The sequence below is a fragment of the Tamandua tetradactyla genome, chromosome 2 (genome assembly GCF_023851605.1).
Source record: "Tamandua tetradactyla isolate mTamTet1 chromosome 2, mTamTet1.pri, whole genome shotgun sequence".
NCBI classification, from domain to species: Eukaryota; Metazoa; Chordata; class Mammalia; order Pilosa; family Myrmecophagidae; genus Tamandua; species Tamandua tetradactyla.
The window spans coordinates 62,075,803-62,090,083 of record NC_135328.1 but is presented as its reverse complement, the minus strand read 5'-3'; the positions used below and the strand labels follow the sequence as shown (position 1 = coordinate 62,090,083).

Genomic DNA, 14,281 nt, shown 5'->3' with positions numbered 1-14,281 from the left:
CTCCAATTAGTTTACTCCTATAAACCTTCCTCCTTCCACAAAAAGGAAACAGAGATGACAGAAGGCACCACCCCCTCTAGAAGGCAGTGAGGCTAACAATGCTGCCCTGAAACCACGGAGTGAAAAAGAGATACTCTTCCTGGAGTCAATTTCCAACCTTACTTGTTACCTATCTATTTACGGCTTCTATAAGACATATTAAACTCAGTGGAAATCAATGTTTTAGAAGTAGCAAAAACTTGAAAAAAAACAAGAAATAATGACTAAATTACTGACTACATCTATTTAGTAATAGCATACTCATCCTTCAAAATGTTGGTTTAGAAATTTTAAAATTAATTGAGTAGACTGAAAAACTAGTGATCAATGAAAGGGAGTGGTAAGGGATATAGGAAAAAAAATAGGGGGAACAAAGGTTAAAATATATTGGGTAGATGGAAATACTAGTGGTCAATGAGGGAGGGATAAGGGGTATGGTATGTATGAGTTTCTACTTTTTTCTTTTTATTTCTTTTTCTGGAGTGATGCAAATGTTCTAAGAAATGACTGTGATGAATATACAACTATGTGATGATACTGTGAGCCACTGATTGCACACCAAGTATGGAATGTTCATATGTTAAGAATGTTTGAGTTTGTATGTTAGTTTTGTCAATAAAAATATATATATTTTTAAGTCGGTTTAGGAAAAAACTATCACTCTTACAAAGGTATTGCATTTGCTTAGTTCTTACAGAGTGGTCTCAACTATGGGTAAGTGCGCCATGAAGGGTACAGTACATATGGCAATTATGTGGACACATTTTTCATTGACACAACTTGAAGACTGGGCTACAGATTCTGCTAAATATCCTACATCCCTTCTCCAAGAGAAAGAATGATCAGATCCAAAATGTCAACAGTATCAAGGCTGAGAAATTCTGTTCGAATGTCTCCTGAAATATCAATTTCATATATAGATTTAACTTGTTAGTAAACTCATAAGTACAAAGAATACCCAAAGTCGCCAGAATAAACAAACGGTATAGGACAGAGGAGGTGAAACCAGCTTAACAACTAGGAAAAGCAAGAACTATAAAAGTAGGTGGTCTTCACTTACCCCATCCCTTGGGTTGAGAACCTTCCTGCCCCTCTCCCTTTGCCACGTCCAAATCCTATAAAAACAAGTAAATTTAGTATAAACACTTATATCTTACACAATTATACTTTTAACCAACTTTTTCATCCTATTCGCCCCTACTCAGACAATACTATCATTATTGCTAACAGCTCTAACATCCCCATCTAGTGGACCAAAACTCTTAGTTCTTGCTGGCAAATACTTGTTTAATTAGTGACTTCAAATGCTAGAAAAGAATTTAATTCTGTTTGTATAATATTTGTGATATGAGGCACCTTATCATAATCAGGTAATATTATAAAATAGTGTGGGTATTTTAAAAACCCAGCTAGTGCAAAATGATGTAACTGCAGCTGGTAGGAAGCTTTATTATTTATTTATTTATTTATTTGGCATGGGCAGGCTCTAGGAATCAAACCCAGGTCTCTGGTATGGCAGGTGAGAATTCTGTCATTGAGCCACCATTACATCACCCAGGAAGCTTTTAAGATGAAAACTCTGGCTCATTTGTCACTCCTCACACCTACCCCCCCCGAAAAAAAAGAAAAACAAGATAGATAGATTTTACAAATCAGCTAGTGTGAATACCATGACATCATGGGCCACCACTATAAATTGAAATGAGAACCAGAAAGAAGAACTATCAATGTTATTCTTTTTTAATACTAGGACTCTGACCAATAACTAAGATGATGGCAAACTTAATACAGGGACAAAAATAACACAGGACTAACATAGGACTAACGCACCTCTGAGACCATGCTTCTCCCCAAAACTGGGCTCCGCCTGGGCTGCAGGATTCAGCCTCTCCATCCCAACATCCCTGAATTGATACTCTCTGACTGAGGGTTCCCAAACCTGGGCTGGGCTAATATGAAGCCTCTGGTATTCAAGCCCCTCACACAATCACCAAATCTGGACTCTAGAACTCAGTTCCCTCCTCTATCTAAATCAGGGCTCTAGAACCCAGCCCTCCTCACCTGGACTCTGGAACCCAGGCCCCCTTAAATCTGGACTTCTCTCCAGAGACTTAATGCCTCCTATGGATACCTGAGAAGTCCTCAAAACTGGACTATACTCTGGATTGACACAACCCACTCCCTGCAAGCACCAGGACTGGGGCTGTCTGGACAGCAGAGCAGAGGGGTTGCTGGTTAGGTGGTCCTAGAGTGCAAGGTGCTGCCTAGCTGGTCTCCATTAAGTGCCCCACCCACTCAGAGGTGGGTAAGAAGGAAAAAGTAGTCCCTGTGGCTCTATAGATGACATTTATACCTAACAGACATGCATTAATCAGAACACCCCAACTTTTTCAAAGGAGTAAAACAATTCTTCTTTTCCTATTTTAAAAGGACAAATTTTGACACAGATAAATTATCATTGTTCTTCCATTTTAACAAACCACAATTTTCCAAAAACAAACCATTACGAACTTCACTTGTATACTAATCCTACAAAACCCTTGGCAATAATAACCAAAACAATCATAGATTAACAGGGACTAAATTACTCAAGCAAAACAACATCCAAATAAATTGCCTTCATCTTGAACTTCCTCACTTCTTTCAATGCAGATTATCAAATAATTTAGGGATTGATCAGTCCAGAGATTTTTTTCCATGCCATCATTTTATCCAACCTTCATAATATTTGATATGCTGCTTGCTATCCACTCATATCAGCCAGGTTCCCAGCAAAGCACAAATGACCCATTAAAATTAAGAACATTAGAAAAACAGTTAATAAAAAGACTATTACAAAAGTATGAAGAAAATGTGGAAAAACTACAAGGGTTATAGTAACAGGTACCCCAAGATTATGACCACCATTCAGGAACAAAAGGAGAAGTGATTTTGAGGAGAAGGGAAAGAAGCAGTTGTTAGAGAATAACCAAAGCCTTGTGAAAGGAGCTATGATCTTGGATGAAGGTTTATAGCCAACCTGAAGCAATCCCATATGATAGGAACAAGAATCTACTTGCAGTTCATCCCCATCCTTATTAATATATGTATATTCCCAAGCCCTTTGAATCTGCTCCTCCTTTAAGTCTAAATCTCTCCGAAGTCTTTTCTCAGAGACAAAGTACATTCCTCTTCATGTATGATTTAATCTCAGGCCACCCTATGGTCTGATAATATTTCTGCTGTGTACGTTTGCATGACCCTTCTCTGGCCCTTTAAAAACTAAAAGCACCCTGGATAGATATCAATTCACTACATCTATCTCCTACAAACCTGTCTACACAAGTGCTGTGCCTAAAAAAGGTGCTAAATGCCTATTATTCAGCCTTTACCATCATCATGAATGGACTCAATGTCCTTTGTAGAATGCTATATTTGTAAGCCCTAAAATACTAAGTCAATAAAACCATGTGTTAATAAATAAAATGATATATTCTACTTAAATACAATGACTAAAGAAAAGACACATAAAAGTAACTTTCATATTATCTGGAAGTTTGCTTTACCATATATATTTATTATTTATCGTTTACTTAAACTTGTTAAGGTCATTAAAGACATGCAACGACTTCAAATTAAACTATCAAAAATATTAACAAATTGAAAAGGGGAAAACCAATGATCATCTCGATCAATGCAGAAAAGGCATTTGACAAATCCAATATGCTTTCTTGATAAAAGCAATTCAAAGAGTAGGCATCAAAGGACACCTCCTCAACATGATAAAAAGCATATATGAAAAACCCACAGCTGACATCATACTCAATGATGTAAGACTGAACGCTTTCCCTCTACGATCGGAAACAAGACAAAAACATCACTGCTATTCAGCAATGTGTTAGAAGTTCTGGCTAGAGCAATTAGGTAAGAAAAAGAAATAAAAGGCATCCGAATCAGAAAGGAAGAAGTAAAACTTTCACTATTTGCAGACAATAGGATCCTGTATTTAGAAAGTAAAAAAAAAAAAAAAAAAAATCTATTACAAAGCTATTAGAGCTAATAAATGAGTTCAGCAAAATACACAATCAACACACAAAAATTAGTAGTGTTCCTACACACTAGTAATGGGCTATCTGAGGAGGAAATCAAGAAAAAAAACTCCATTTACAACAGCAACTAAAAGAATCAAATTTAAGAATAAACTTAGAGGACTTTAATATAGAAAACTACAAAACACTGCTAAAAGAAAACAAAGACCTAAATAGGGCAGTAGTAGATGTACCATCCACAATATCTACACCTTTATTAATATTTCAGATGCATTTCTTGATTTTATAATCTGAGAAAATTCAGTCACAACTGTCCACTCTATAAAACTACATTTTTGAAGTGTTTAAATGACATCCCAAATGGATAAATAAAAGAAATGATTCCAACCAGGGAAAGCTTTTGGTGAGAAGACAGGGATTGCAATGGGCAAATGATTTCCATTTTAAAACCAGCATCACATGGGTAAAATATACCTGTTAACACAACACAGGAGAACATGATAAACAACCAAACTTCTTCAAAACTACACATTTTCAACACTTCATCCAAAAGCATCAATAAATGAACCAAAAAAACTTCAGAAGGTCAACCATTCTTTCAGAGAACACTGCCATTCAGTATTTACAGAATCCAGCAAAGCAAACAGCCTACTTTCTTCCTTCCAATTATAAGCATTTTCTTCTCCCTTATTCAGGGCTTACCTCTACCATGGGCTCGCTTGCCACGGTCTGAAGATTTGTCCCCTTGATTGCAATCAATTCCATTCTCTTCACCTCGAACTAAAAAAAAAGAACAGAAAATATCTACTTTCCTTTTCCAAACCTCTTGTATTTAACCTTACCAGACAGCTATTAAAGGCAAGGACAGAAGGACAAAAGAAGCTAAAATGAAACTAAAGTGTTCAGAAAGCAGGAAAACTAAAAATGTATCTCCAAAATCTGAATGAGAGGACTTTTTTCTTCATTTTCAGGTGAAATTCTGAAAAGAAATTAAAATAAAAACATATTATTTTTCCTTTCTTCTATTTGGACTTGCCCTCCCCTAATGTATGTTTGCTTTAAAAAAACCATCTTCAGGTGGGCCACAGCGGCTCAGCAGGCAGTTTTTGCCTGCCATGCCAGAGACCCGGGTTTGATTCCTGGTGCCTGCCCTTGCAAAAAAAGAAAAACAACATTAATAAAAAACTATCTTCATCATGCAGCTATGCAATATACCACTAAATGTGCTCATTCAAGTTCAAAGTCTGGAAAGGCACAGAATAACACAATAGAAACACCAAGGAATAAATATTGAAACCTTGGGAAAAAGTATTAGAGACAAGCTTCTCTAGAATGCTGTCCAGAAGATATCAGCACATTCTTTTCTTTCCCTCATCCCCTTATAGGTATTAATGATTCTATGTAATGTAGAAACTTGTAGAAATATTGGCTAAGCTTGCTCCCTTCACCTCTCCCAGGGCTCAATTCAACTGAGTTTTCAGGAGGCTCTCCTTGGCCACATTCCTTCCCATAAACCCTATTCTTTTTGCTTGTTTTTCCCTATAGCACTCAACATCATTAAAACATTATATATTCTACTTCTCTTTTTGGTTAGAATCCACTCTACCTCTGCTGAAAAGATAAAGTTTTATGAGGGCAAAATTTTTATCTTTTATTCATGGCTATATTTCCAGTGAGAAAGTGGGTTTACAGGTATTCACTGGATTAGTCTTTCAGCTTTTGTGCTAGTTTGAAAGGATGTATGTCTCTAGAAAAGCCATGTTTTAATCCTAATCCCATTTTGGAAAGGCAGCTGTTTCTGCTAATCCCTATTCAGCTTTGTATGTTTGAAACTGTAATTAGATCATCTCCCTGGAGATGTGATGTAATCGAGAGTGGTTGTTAAACTGGATTAGGTGATGACATGTCTCCACCCATTTGGGTGGGTCTTGATTAGTTTCTGAAGTCCTATAAAAGAGGGAACATTTTAGAGAATAAGTGATTCAGAGACAACAGAGAAGAACGACATAGCCATGAGACTCAGAGAGCCCACAAGCCAGTGACCTTTGGAAATGAAGAGGGAAAACGCCTCCCAGGGAGCTTCATGAAACAGGAAGCCAGGAGAGAAAGCTAGCAGATGACGCCTTGCTTGCCATGTGCCCTTCAGCCAAGAGAGAAACCCTGAACTTCATCGGCCTTCTTGAACCAAGGTGTCTTTCCTTGGATGCCTTTGATTGGACATTATTATAGACTTGTCATAATTGGGACTTTTTCTTGGCCTTAGAACTGTAAACTAGCAACTTATTAAATTCTCCTTTTTAAAAGCCATTCCGTTTCTGGTATATTGCATTCCAGCACCTAGCAAACTAGAACAGCTTTCAATGAATTTGAAAATTTTCATAATAAAACCTTAGGAGAAAAGTCTGTACTTACACTCTCTGCCACGATTGCCACCTCTTCCTTTTCGACTGTTGTTTCCATGTCCACGACTCACTTCTCTCTCAGTTCTCTTCTCTCTATTCTCTTTGTTTTCTGAACTTTCTTTTCCAAAATTCTTCTTCCTCCCCCCTACAGTCTCCCATGAAGTCTACCAAAGAAGAGTTGTCATTCAGAACTGTCATTCAAAGTGTGTAAAAATACTGAGAGTTCATGCATGTATTTTTCAAGCCTAATTACCCCACGAATTGCATCTCACTTGCTTATTACTTAATCCTTTTCCATATAGTTCTACCTTCTTGATAATAAAGATGTCAATTGCTAAGCCTCTGCTGTATGAATAAATTACAGCTTTTAGCTGAGCTGACAACATACTGTATGTTTTCTCACCACAGAACCCTTTGCTGGACTGGTTTAGAAATAAAGTAAATATCACTTCCCCAAGCTCCCACTCGATACCCACCCTATTCTACCTACTTCATTAATAGTACTTAAATCTATTAATACATGGCTTAACTCTTAAGACTACAAATTATATAAAATGATGCTCTAAAGTTTCAGGAGTACAACTTTTGCCTAGTCAGCTATCCAAACTAACCATCTAAAAATTTTTTATTGAGAGATGAATAAAATTTGGGGCTGGTTTTTTTTAAAGAAAGCATCCAAAATTCAACCTCAAAGAACTGTTGTAATGAGAAATCAAACCTCTCCCCTAATAGTGGATACCAATTCAAATCATATCACATACATAAAAAAAAGAGGAGACTACATTTTTGTGAATATGACAGTGAATAGAAGAGTCACATCCTTCAAAGTCATTCTCCTACATCTTCAACTTTATCAGGAACTATACAATATAAACAGCTTACTAAAAACAACAGAAAAATAATGCAAAGGACTGATACTTCAAAAATATTTTCCCACCAAAACAAACAGTATTATGACAAAACAAAAGGTTTGGTAGTTATGATCATATTCATTATTTTGCTTTATGACACTCTTAAATGAGCAAGACAAATGACTAACTCATCCTTTAGAACACCACATATGATTAATTACACTTAACATCTATTTCTGTGAAATAATTCTGTGTCAGAAGACCTTGGCACAGAATAAGATTAACCAATAGGACAAGATCTGTTTGCTTTCAAGGCTGATCTTAAATGCTCTGGCTCTTACCAAACCTCCAGCCTTTCCATTCTCTGTAACCCAACTCCAATTAACTATATGTCAGCCAGGGGAAGATACTCCTTGTAGCTGGCTAGCCATGGCTACTCTGCTACAGACACCAAAACAGGCAGAGAATAAGGCAATCAGTATGAAAGACAAGATGCACCACAGAACAGTTGTCAACAAACCAGGATTTCAAAATGACTTTCACTCGGCCTCTCCATTTCCCCCACAATCCTCTCACATACACACCTCACCCCAAACCAGTATACACATTTTGTGTCTGTGCTCAGGTGGTCCTAATACGCTATTGCCTAATCTTTGATCTGGCCATAAAAAGGAGTCAGATCTGGTTCCCTCTATCTACTTCCTATGTTCAAGAGGCAAGCAAAGACATTCTTTACGTAACATTTCATCTTTACTTTCTAATACATGGTCCACAATCACTCTTTTTAATTGTGTTACAAATGAGGAGAGGAAATTCTGAAATTATAAAACACAGAGAACTTGAAATTTAACACTTAAAAAACTCACCCAACTATCACAGAGACGTCAAAAGAATAAAATCTGCTGGAACTAAAGGAAAGGTAATAGATAGTACCATTCTGGATTATCACTACCATAAAAAACAAACAAATATACAAAAACAGTCCTTTGAATTAATATTTTGGAAATACTCAGTTTATTCACAGTCACTTCTGTTTCTATAAAGATGGCAGTGATATCTATCTCAGTTCACTTTGAAAATAGCTGAGAGTCATTCTATACTCCCTCCATTAGCAAAGAAAACAGATTCCAACATTTTATAAAACACAGGAAATACAATGCCTAAATGGCAGGAAACAAGAACAATCCAAAAATTTAACGTTATCACTTTTAAAATATGATATTTTCCCAATAATTTTGTATATTTGGTGGTTTATTGCATCACAAACTGTTGTGCTCCAGAGGATTTTACCCTCAGATACTGCTATATACAAGTACTGAACTACCTTCCCAATTATCTAACTTTTATAATGAAATTCAATCTTCTAGTTTCAAATCAAATTAAAAGATACTCATTTTAGTTTTCAGCTTCCATGGCAGTTTTCGTTTTTATACTGCCTATCTCTAATAGTGCGTATCCCTAGAAATAAGAATGTTATTAAACCTGGAATAACATCAGAATGCCCATTCTGATGTGTTCATCTTTGTTCACCTTTTTAGTTGAGTCATTATTTATTTTCATCTGGAGAGAAGATGTTTCTCAGTTTAAAAATATAAATGGAATACTGTGCAATCTCCATGCAGAAACCAAAAAATTAGGGTTGACAACTGCCTGGTATAGCTTTAGTTACATCCTTCTTAAAATAAAAGGACTTTTACCAAACTTTGCCAAATTGAAGAATCATTTTACAAGTATACACAAATATTTTTATTTATACGTAGAAGTAAATATATATATATATATCTGTCAAACAGATATGAAAATTTGGCTGTAGAATATTCATGCATAAGCAAACAGATATACCAGCAAATTCTGGTTTTCTGTTAGTTTAGAGATATAACGAATAGTTAAGAGGGGACAAATGAAATGAAGAAACATTAGCAGTGTACGTTTCAAATGAAATGAATGAAACATCAGCATTTCACAGGTGGTGAAAATGTTCACAGGCCCAGAGAATTTCGGAAACTATGTAAGGCTAGAGTAGATGATCAAATTTCTTTTTTGATTCTTCAAATTTGACAACTTCATGAAGGAACCATACATAACAAAACACTCAGTGACTGTTTAGTGTTCTTTCTGGAATTTAAATACGGAATGTCACCCATAATCTCCTCCACTCCCTCCCCCAACCAAGGAACCTGAAAATGTGTTATGGAATTGGAGACAAATCTTAACATTGCAAATCAATTAACAGTACTTATTAATAATATTTACCGTGTCTGAATTCCCTTCCAGCAATACATTGATAGCTTTGTTCACATCTCCATTACAGTCATGAAGGGCCACTATGCATTCATCCTGATTTTTCCCTGTCACTTCCATAAGCTGTAAAAATGATCAAAAAAATGGTCAGCAGGAGGTGAAAATGAGACATAATTTTAATTTTTGAACACCTCCACACAAAGACAAAAATTATGCGATCCTTCTACATGAACATGCCTTCTTCCAGACTCTGAGCTACAATCCAAGAATAGGATCCCTTGGTAATTTTGTGGCCATCCCATGTCCTTTCAAATATTGCCATGGTCAAAATACAAACCAAAGCTGCTCCAAGCTCACCAAATAGAAGATTATTAACCAGCAGTACACATATACTTGTATTCATTCACATGCCCAAATTTACCAGAATATCCAGGATCTGATATCTGACTACTCAAAATTAGTTCAATGTCATAGAATTCCCAAACTTCTCTGAACTGCTCAAATATTAGATGGGACAATAAGTTTTCCAGAGACCAAGTATAATATGTGGGCACCCCTCCACAAAACACTTAGTCCAACTGTTTTACACAGGGAGTTTCCCCGATGAGAATACGCTACACATATACTAAAGTTATGACATATAACGTCTCTCAGGTGGATTTCTACAGCTGTCATAAAACTCAATCAACAAGGAGTTTCAACAGGGTGCTATGTTTGTAGTAATCAAAGAAATCTTGGTTCTTTTTCCTTAACAAGGAAAACTAAACCACATTATAATTTCATCACTAAGAGCAATCACAGATTAGACACAATACAAGTCTTTCAAGCATCAGTAAACAAATCTGTTGAGTTTTAACTATATCTAACTATTTTAAAGTGTACTAGATGCAGTTCAAAATAGCTTACCTCCAACATTTAAAATGACTACTATGGTCACAAAGCTAATCTTAGCAATGCCCATCTAGAAACCAGGACTCCTGATAGCATAATCCCAGCTCTTTGCAGTATACCACGGCCTACTCCATTTTCTCTTTAATTAGGCACCAAAAATTCTACACTCTACATCTTCCCAGTGCTTCATCTTTGGACATTTATTAATAGTGTCAGATTTTTGCCAAGGATATGTAATAATTAAATGCCTATCATACAATTGTTAGTTGCACAGTCAGCATCAAAATTCCCCCAGTGATTAAATAAGAAAGAAAGAAAACTAAAGTTAGACTTAAAACTATGAACTTGAAGTCCACTGTTCCTTTTTTTAATGTATCAGCTATGCTATTAAATTAAGATAAAAGCCAACAAAATATGTAGATGTCTCAAACTGTATTTAGATCTCATTCCAGAAGAACAGGTTCTGTGATTTTTAATAAATCCTTTTATGACCTTCCAAAATATTACCATGAGCCATAGCCATATGTCAACAACTATAAGTAAGAACAAAAATATAAATAATAAAAGGCTAAAGGTTCACTTTGGGACATTCATTCCGGAGAATAACTACTGGAAGACCTTTACAAAGAGTTGGAGTGTCTAGTACTGACATAGGGGTGATAGCTTGGTTTTTAGAGTTTTGAAGGCAAAAGAAGTTTCATCAGGAAAGAAGGATTTAAAAAAAAAAAAAACCTCTTGTTAAACTTCTAAATGAAGACATCTCCCTGAAATTTAATTTTACACTTCTTCAGCTGAAGTTTTGAATCATACCCTGTTTGAAAAGCCAACTCAACTCTTCCTTAATATTAAACAAAATTTCCTGAGAAAATGCTAACTTCTAAATCTACTTTCTATACACAGGGGTGAAAATCTCAGTGTGCTTTCATAAATGTCTAATCCAGAGTTCAAATGTAAACATTAGCAACTCAGAAAACCTCTATTGCCAAAAAGATGAACATATTGAGTTCCTTCATTCTGTCCTTCAATAATGGTGTTTAATAACCAGTTCAACATTCAAAACACAGAAATAAATTGAGGGCAAAGCAAACATACTTAAGAAGTAAAAATCTCCAGGGACATGACCTTGTTAAGCACAAGAACAAGAGATTACAAAACTGATGGTTATCCCTTCCAGAAACATACCTGTTTAACTTTAGCTTCAAAATCTGAATCATTCTTATCAAAGATCACTTGAGCAAGACGCATCTGTTCAGCTGTTGCCTAGAAAACACAAAAAGTATTAAAGATTTGAGCACCAAATACATCTCTGCCAAAAACTCAAGCTAAAAAATAAAGCTCTCAAACATTATAGCACTATAGTGACAAAAATACTGATGGATTAAAACAAAAAGACCTTGAATTTAGGCCTTTCAATCTTATACAACCTGTTCCCATAAGGCAAATAAGCATCAAATTAAATAGCATTAAACGTTCCCCATACCTTTGACCAAATGACCTAAAGTTCTTATTCATCTTCATTTGCCATGTCTTATTTGAATTTTCTTTCCCTTAGGGAGGCAAGGGAACCAGCACAAGTCAAAGTGGAAGAGTAAAAGAAAGTGAGAAAGCAGAAAAACTGGAAACCAAGTAAACAACTAGAATGAAACTGGCTTTGAACCAGCTAATAAAAGCAAAGCTCTGCTTTTGATTCTAAAAAGGGAGACTAATCAGAAGAGAAATGCTGCATTTAGTTCAATAAAAATTATTTTAAATGTCACTTTTCTGGTGATATCATCAGAGTGGCAATGTAAGACATACTCTGAAAAAGTCTTCCCAGAGATTCAGTGAATAAAAGGACAAATCTCACTTGCTTAGAACTCTGGAGGATGGTAGAAGACTCAACAAATAATGAATCAAAGAAAAAGATAAATATCAGATAGGAAATTTCTGTCCTGGATCTGCCAGTCTGTTCCTCTCCCCCTCACTTGGTCCTACAGGTTGGGAGTAGCCCAGAGGCAGCAACCTGGGTCCCTTCCACGATGAACAGAGACCATAGAGCCACTCACAGCAGCAAGTTAGATCCCCATACATAGTTTTCAGAGAGAGGGCAGAAAATAAACCTCTAAGCTACATACAAAAGGGTCCCAGCAGAACAACAAAAAAGAGGCGGCAGCAGAACTGTTGCCAAGAGGTGCACTCAATCCAGTTTCTGTTCACTGGGACCAATTAAAGGCAAAATGTTTTTTCTGGAGTGACCCACCTTTCTGGATAGACCCAACCTGTCTCGCCACAATAGGATATCTTAACAGGGAAAAAAAATGAAGGCAGAAAAGCCCCACAGGGAAAAAAAAGTGTGTATGTGTGCTGGGGGGTGTTAAACTGAACTGCTATAAGATAGGAAGGCCACAGTACTGAAAAGCATAAGGATGGGGGAGAAAATTCTGCACAAAAACAAAGAACAGATCAAGATTTTCAGAGAAGGAATGGAGGAAAGGAAGTTTTCTCTTGCGAGTAAAATAATTGCACCACAAAAGCAATCTTAAAAATTGTACCACATATCCAGTGCAAGAACAAGATGAAGAGCTGAGGAAATCTGAACATTTAAACATAGGCTATTCCAAAGATCTAAAATAAGTTGGCTCAATCATCAAAGAGGACCCTTTATGTTAAACAAAGACAATCAACAATAAAAAAGTGGGAGAAAGTGATCTTCAGAGTTAACTCATCAAGATAATTAGACATCTAAACATCGGCAAAAAATTACAAGTCATACAAAAAAAGGGAAAATATGGCTCAGTCAAGGAGACAAATTAAAACTTCAGAGAAGACTCAGAATTTGGAACAACTAATCAAAGAAGTTCAAACCAATCTTCTAAATCAACTGAAGGAGATAAAGGAAAATATGGATAAAGAGCTAAAGGATATAGTAAGACAATGTAAGCATAAAGAAGAATCTGAAAGTATAAAAAGAAACATAACAAATTAAGGGGACGAAAGGCACAATAGTATAGATTAAAAATACACTATAAGATACAACAGCAGATTTGAACAGGCAGAAGAAAAATCAGCAAACTAGAAGACAGGACAATCAAAATCTGTCAGAAGGACAGACAGAAGAATAGAAAATACTGAGTGTCTCAGGGATTTGAATGACAGTATGAAGAGGACAAACATATGCATCATGGATCTTCCAGAAGGAGAAAAGAAGGGAAAGAATATTTGATGAAATAAAAGTAAAAAGTTTTCCAACTCTTATGAGAGATAAAATTATTCAGGACCAAGAAGCATAATATACTCTCAACAGAATAAATCCTAACAGACCTACTCCAAGACCCACACAAATCAAATGTCTTTGCAGGTGAATTCTATCAATCATTCCAAGAAGAATTAAAACCAAACCTGCTTAAATGCTTCCAAAAAAAATTGAAGAAGAGGGAACACTACCTAACTCATTCTATGATGCCTATATCATAGACACCAAAACCAGATTAATACTCCATAGGAAAAAAAAAATTACAGACCATTTTCTGTTACGTATACTCAACAAAATATTTGCAAATTGAATCCAACAGCACATTAAAAATCTAACACACCATGATCAAGTGAGTTTTAGTCTAGAAATGCAAAGGTGAGTCAATATAAGAAAATCAATACATCACATCAACAAAACAAAAGAAAAAAAAAGATCATCTCAAATGACACAGAAAAGGCATCTGACAAAAGTCAGCGTACTTTCTTGATTAAAAAAAAGCCAAGAAAAATGGAAGAGAAGAAAACTTCCTCAATTATAAGAGACATATATGAAAATCCCACAGCTAATATACCCAACGGTGAGGAACTGAAAACTTTT

The 14,281-nt window shown here is 35.8% G+C and overlaps 1 protein-coding gene across 7 annotated transcripts in view; it reads right to left on the bottom strand.

Moving 5' to 3' along the window:
- The window catches only part of UBAP2 (ubiquitin associated protein 2), a 169,616-nt gene that overhangs the window by 59,996 nt on the left and 95,339 nt on the right, over positions 1–14,281 (bottom strand). For all 7 annotated transcript variants that reach the window (XM_077147906.1, XM_077147907.1, XM_077147909.1 and 4 more), the window contains 5 exons: positions 11,635–11,712; positions 9,574–9,684; positions 6,480–6,633; positions 4,770–4,847; positions 1,100–1,154 (listed from right to left, as the gene is read on the bottom strand). In XM_077147906.1, coding sequence (XP_077004021.1) covers positions 1,100–1,154; positions 4,770–4,847; positions 6,480–6,633; positions 9,574–9,684; positions 11,635–11,712 — 476 coding nt within the window. The remainder of the gene's footprint in view (positions 1–1,099; positions 1,155–4,769; positions 4,848–6,479; positions 6,634–9,573; positions 9,685–11,634; positions 11,713–14,281) is intronic.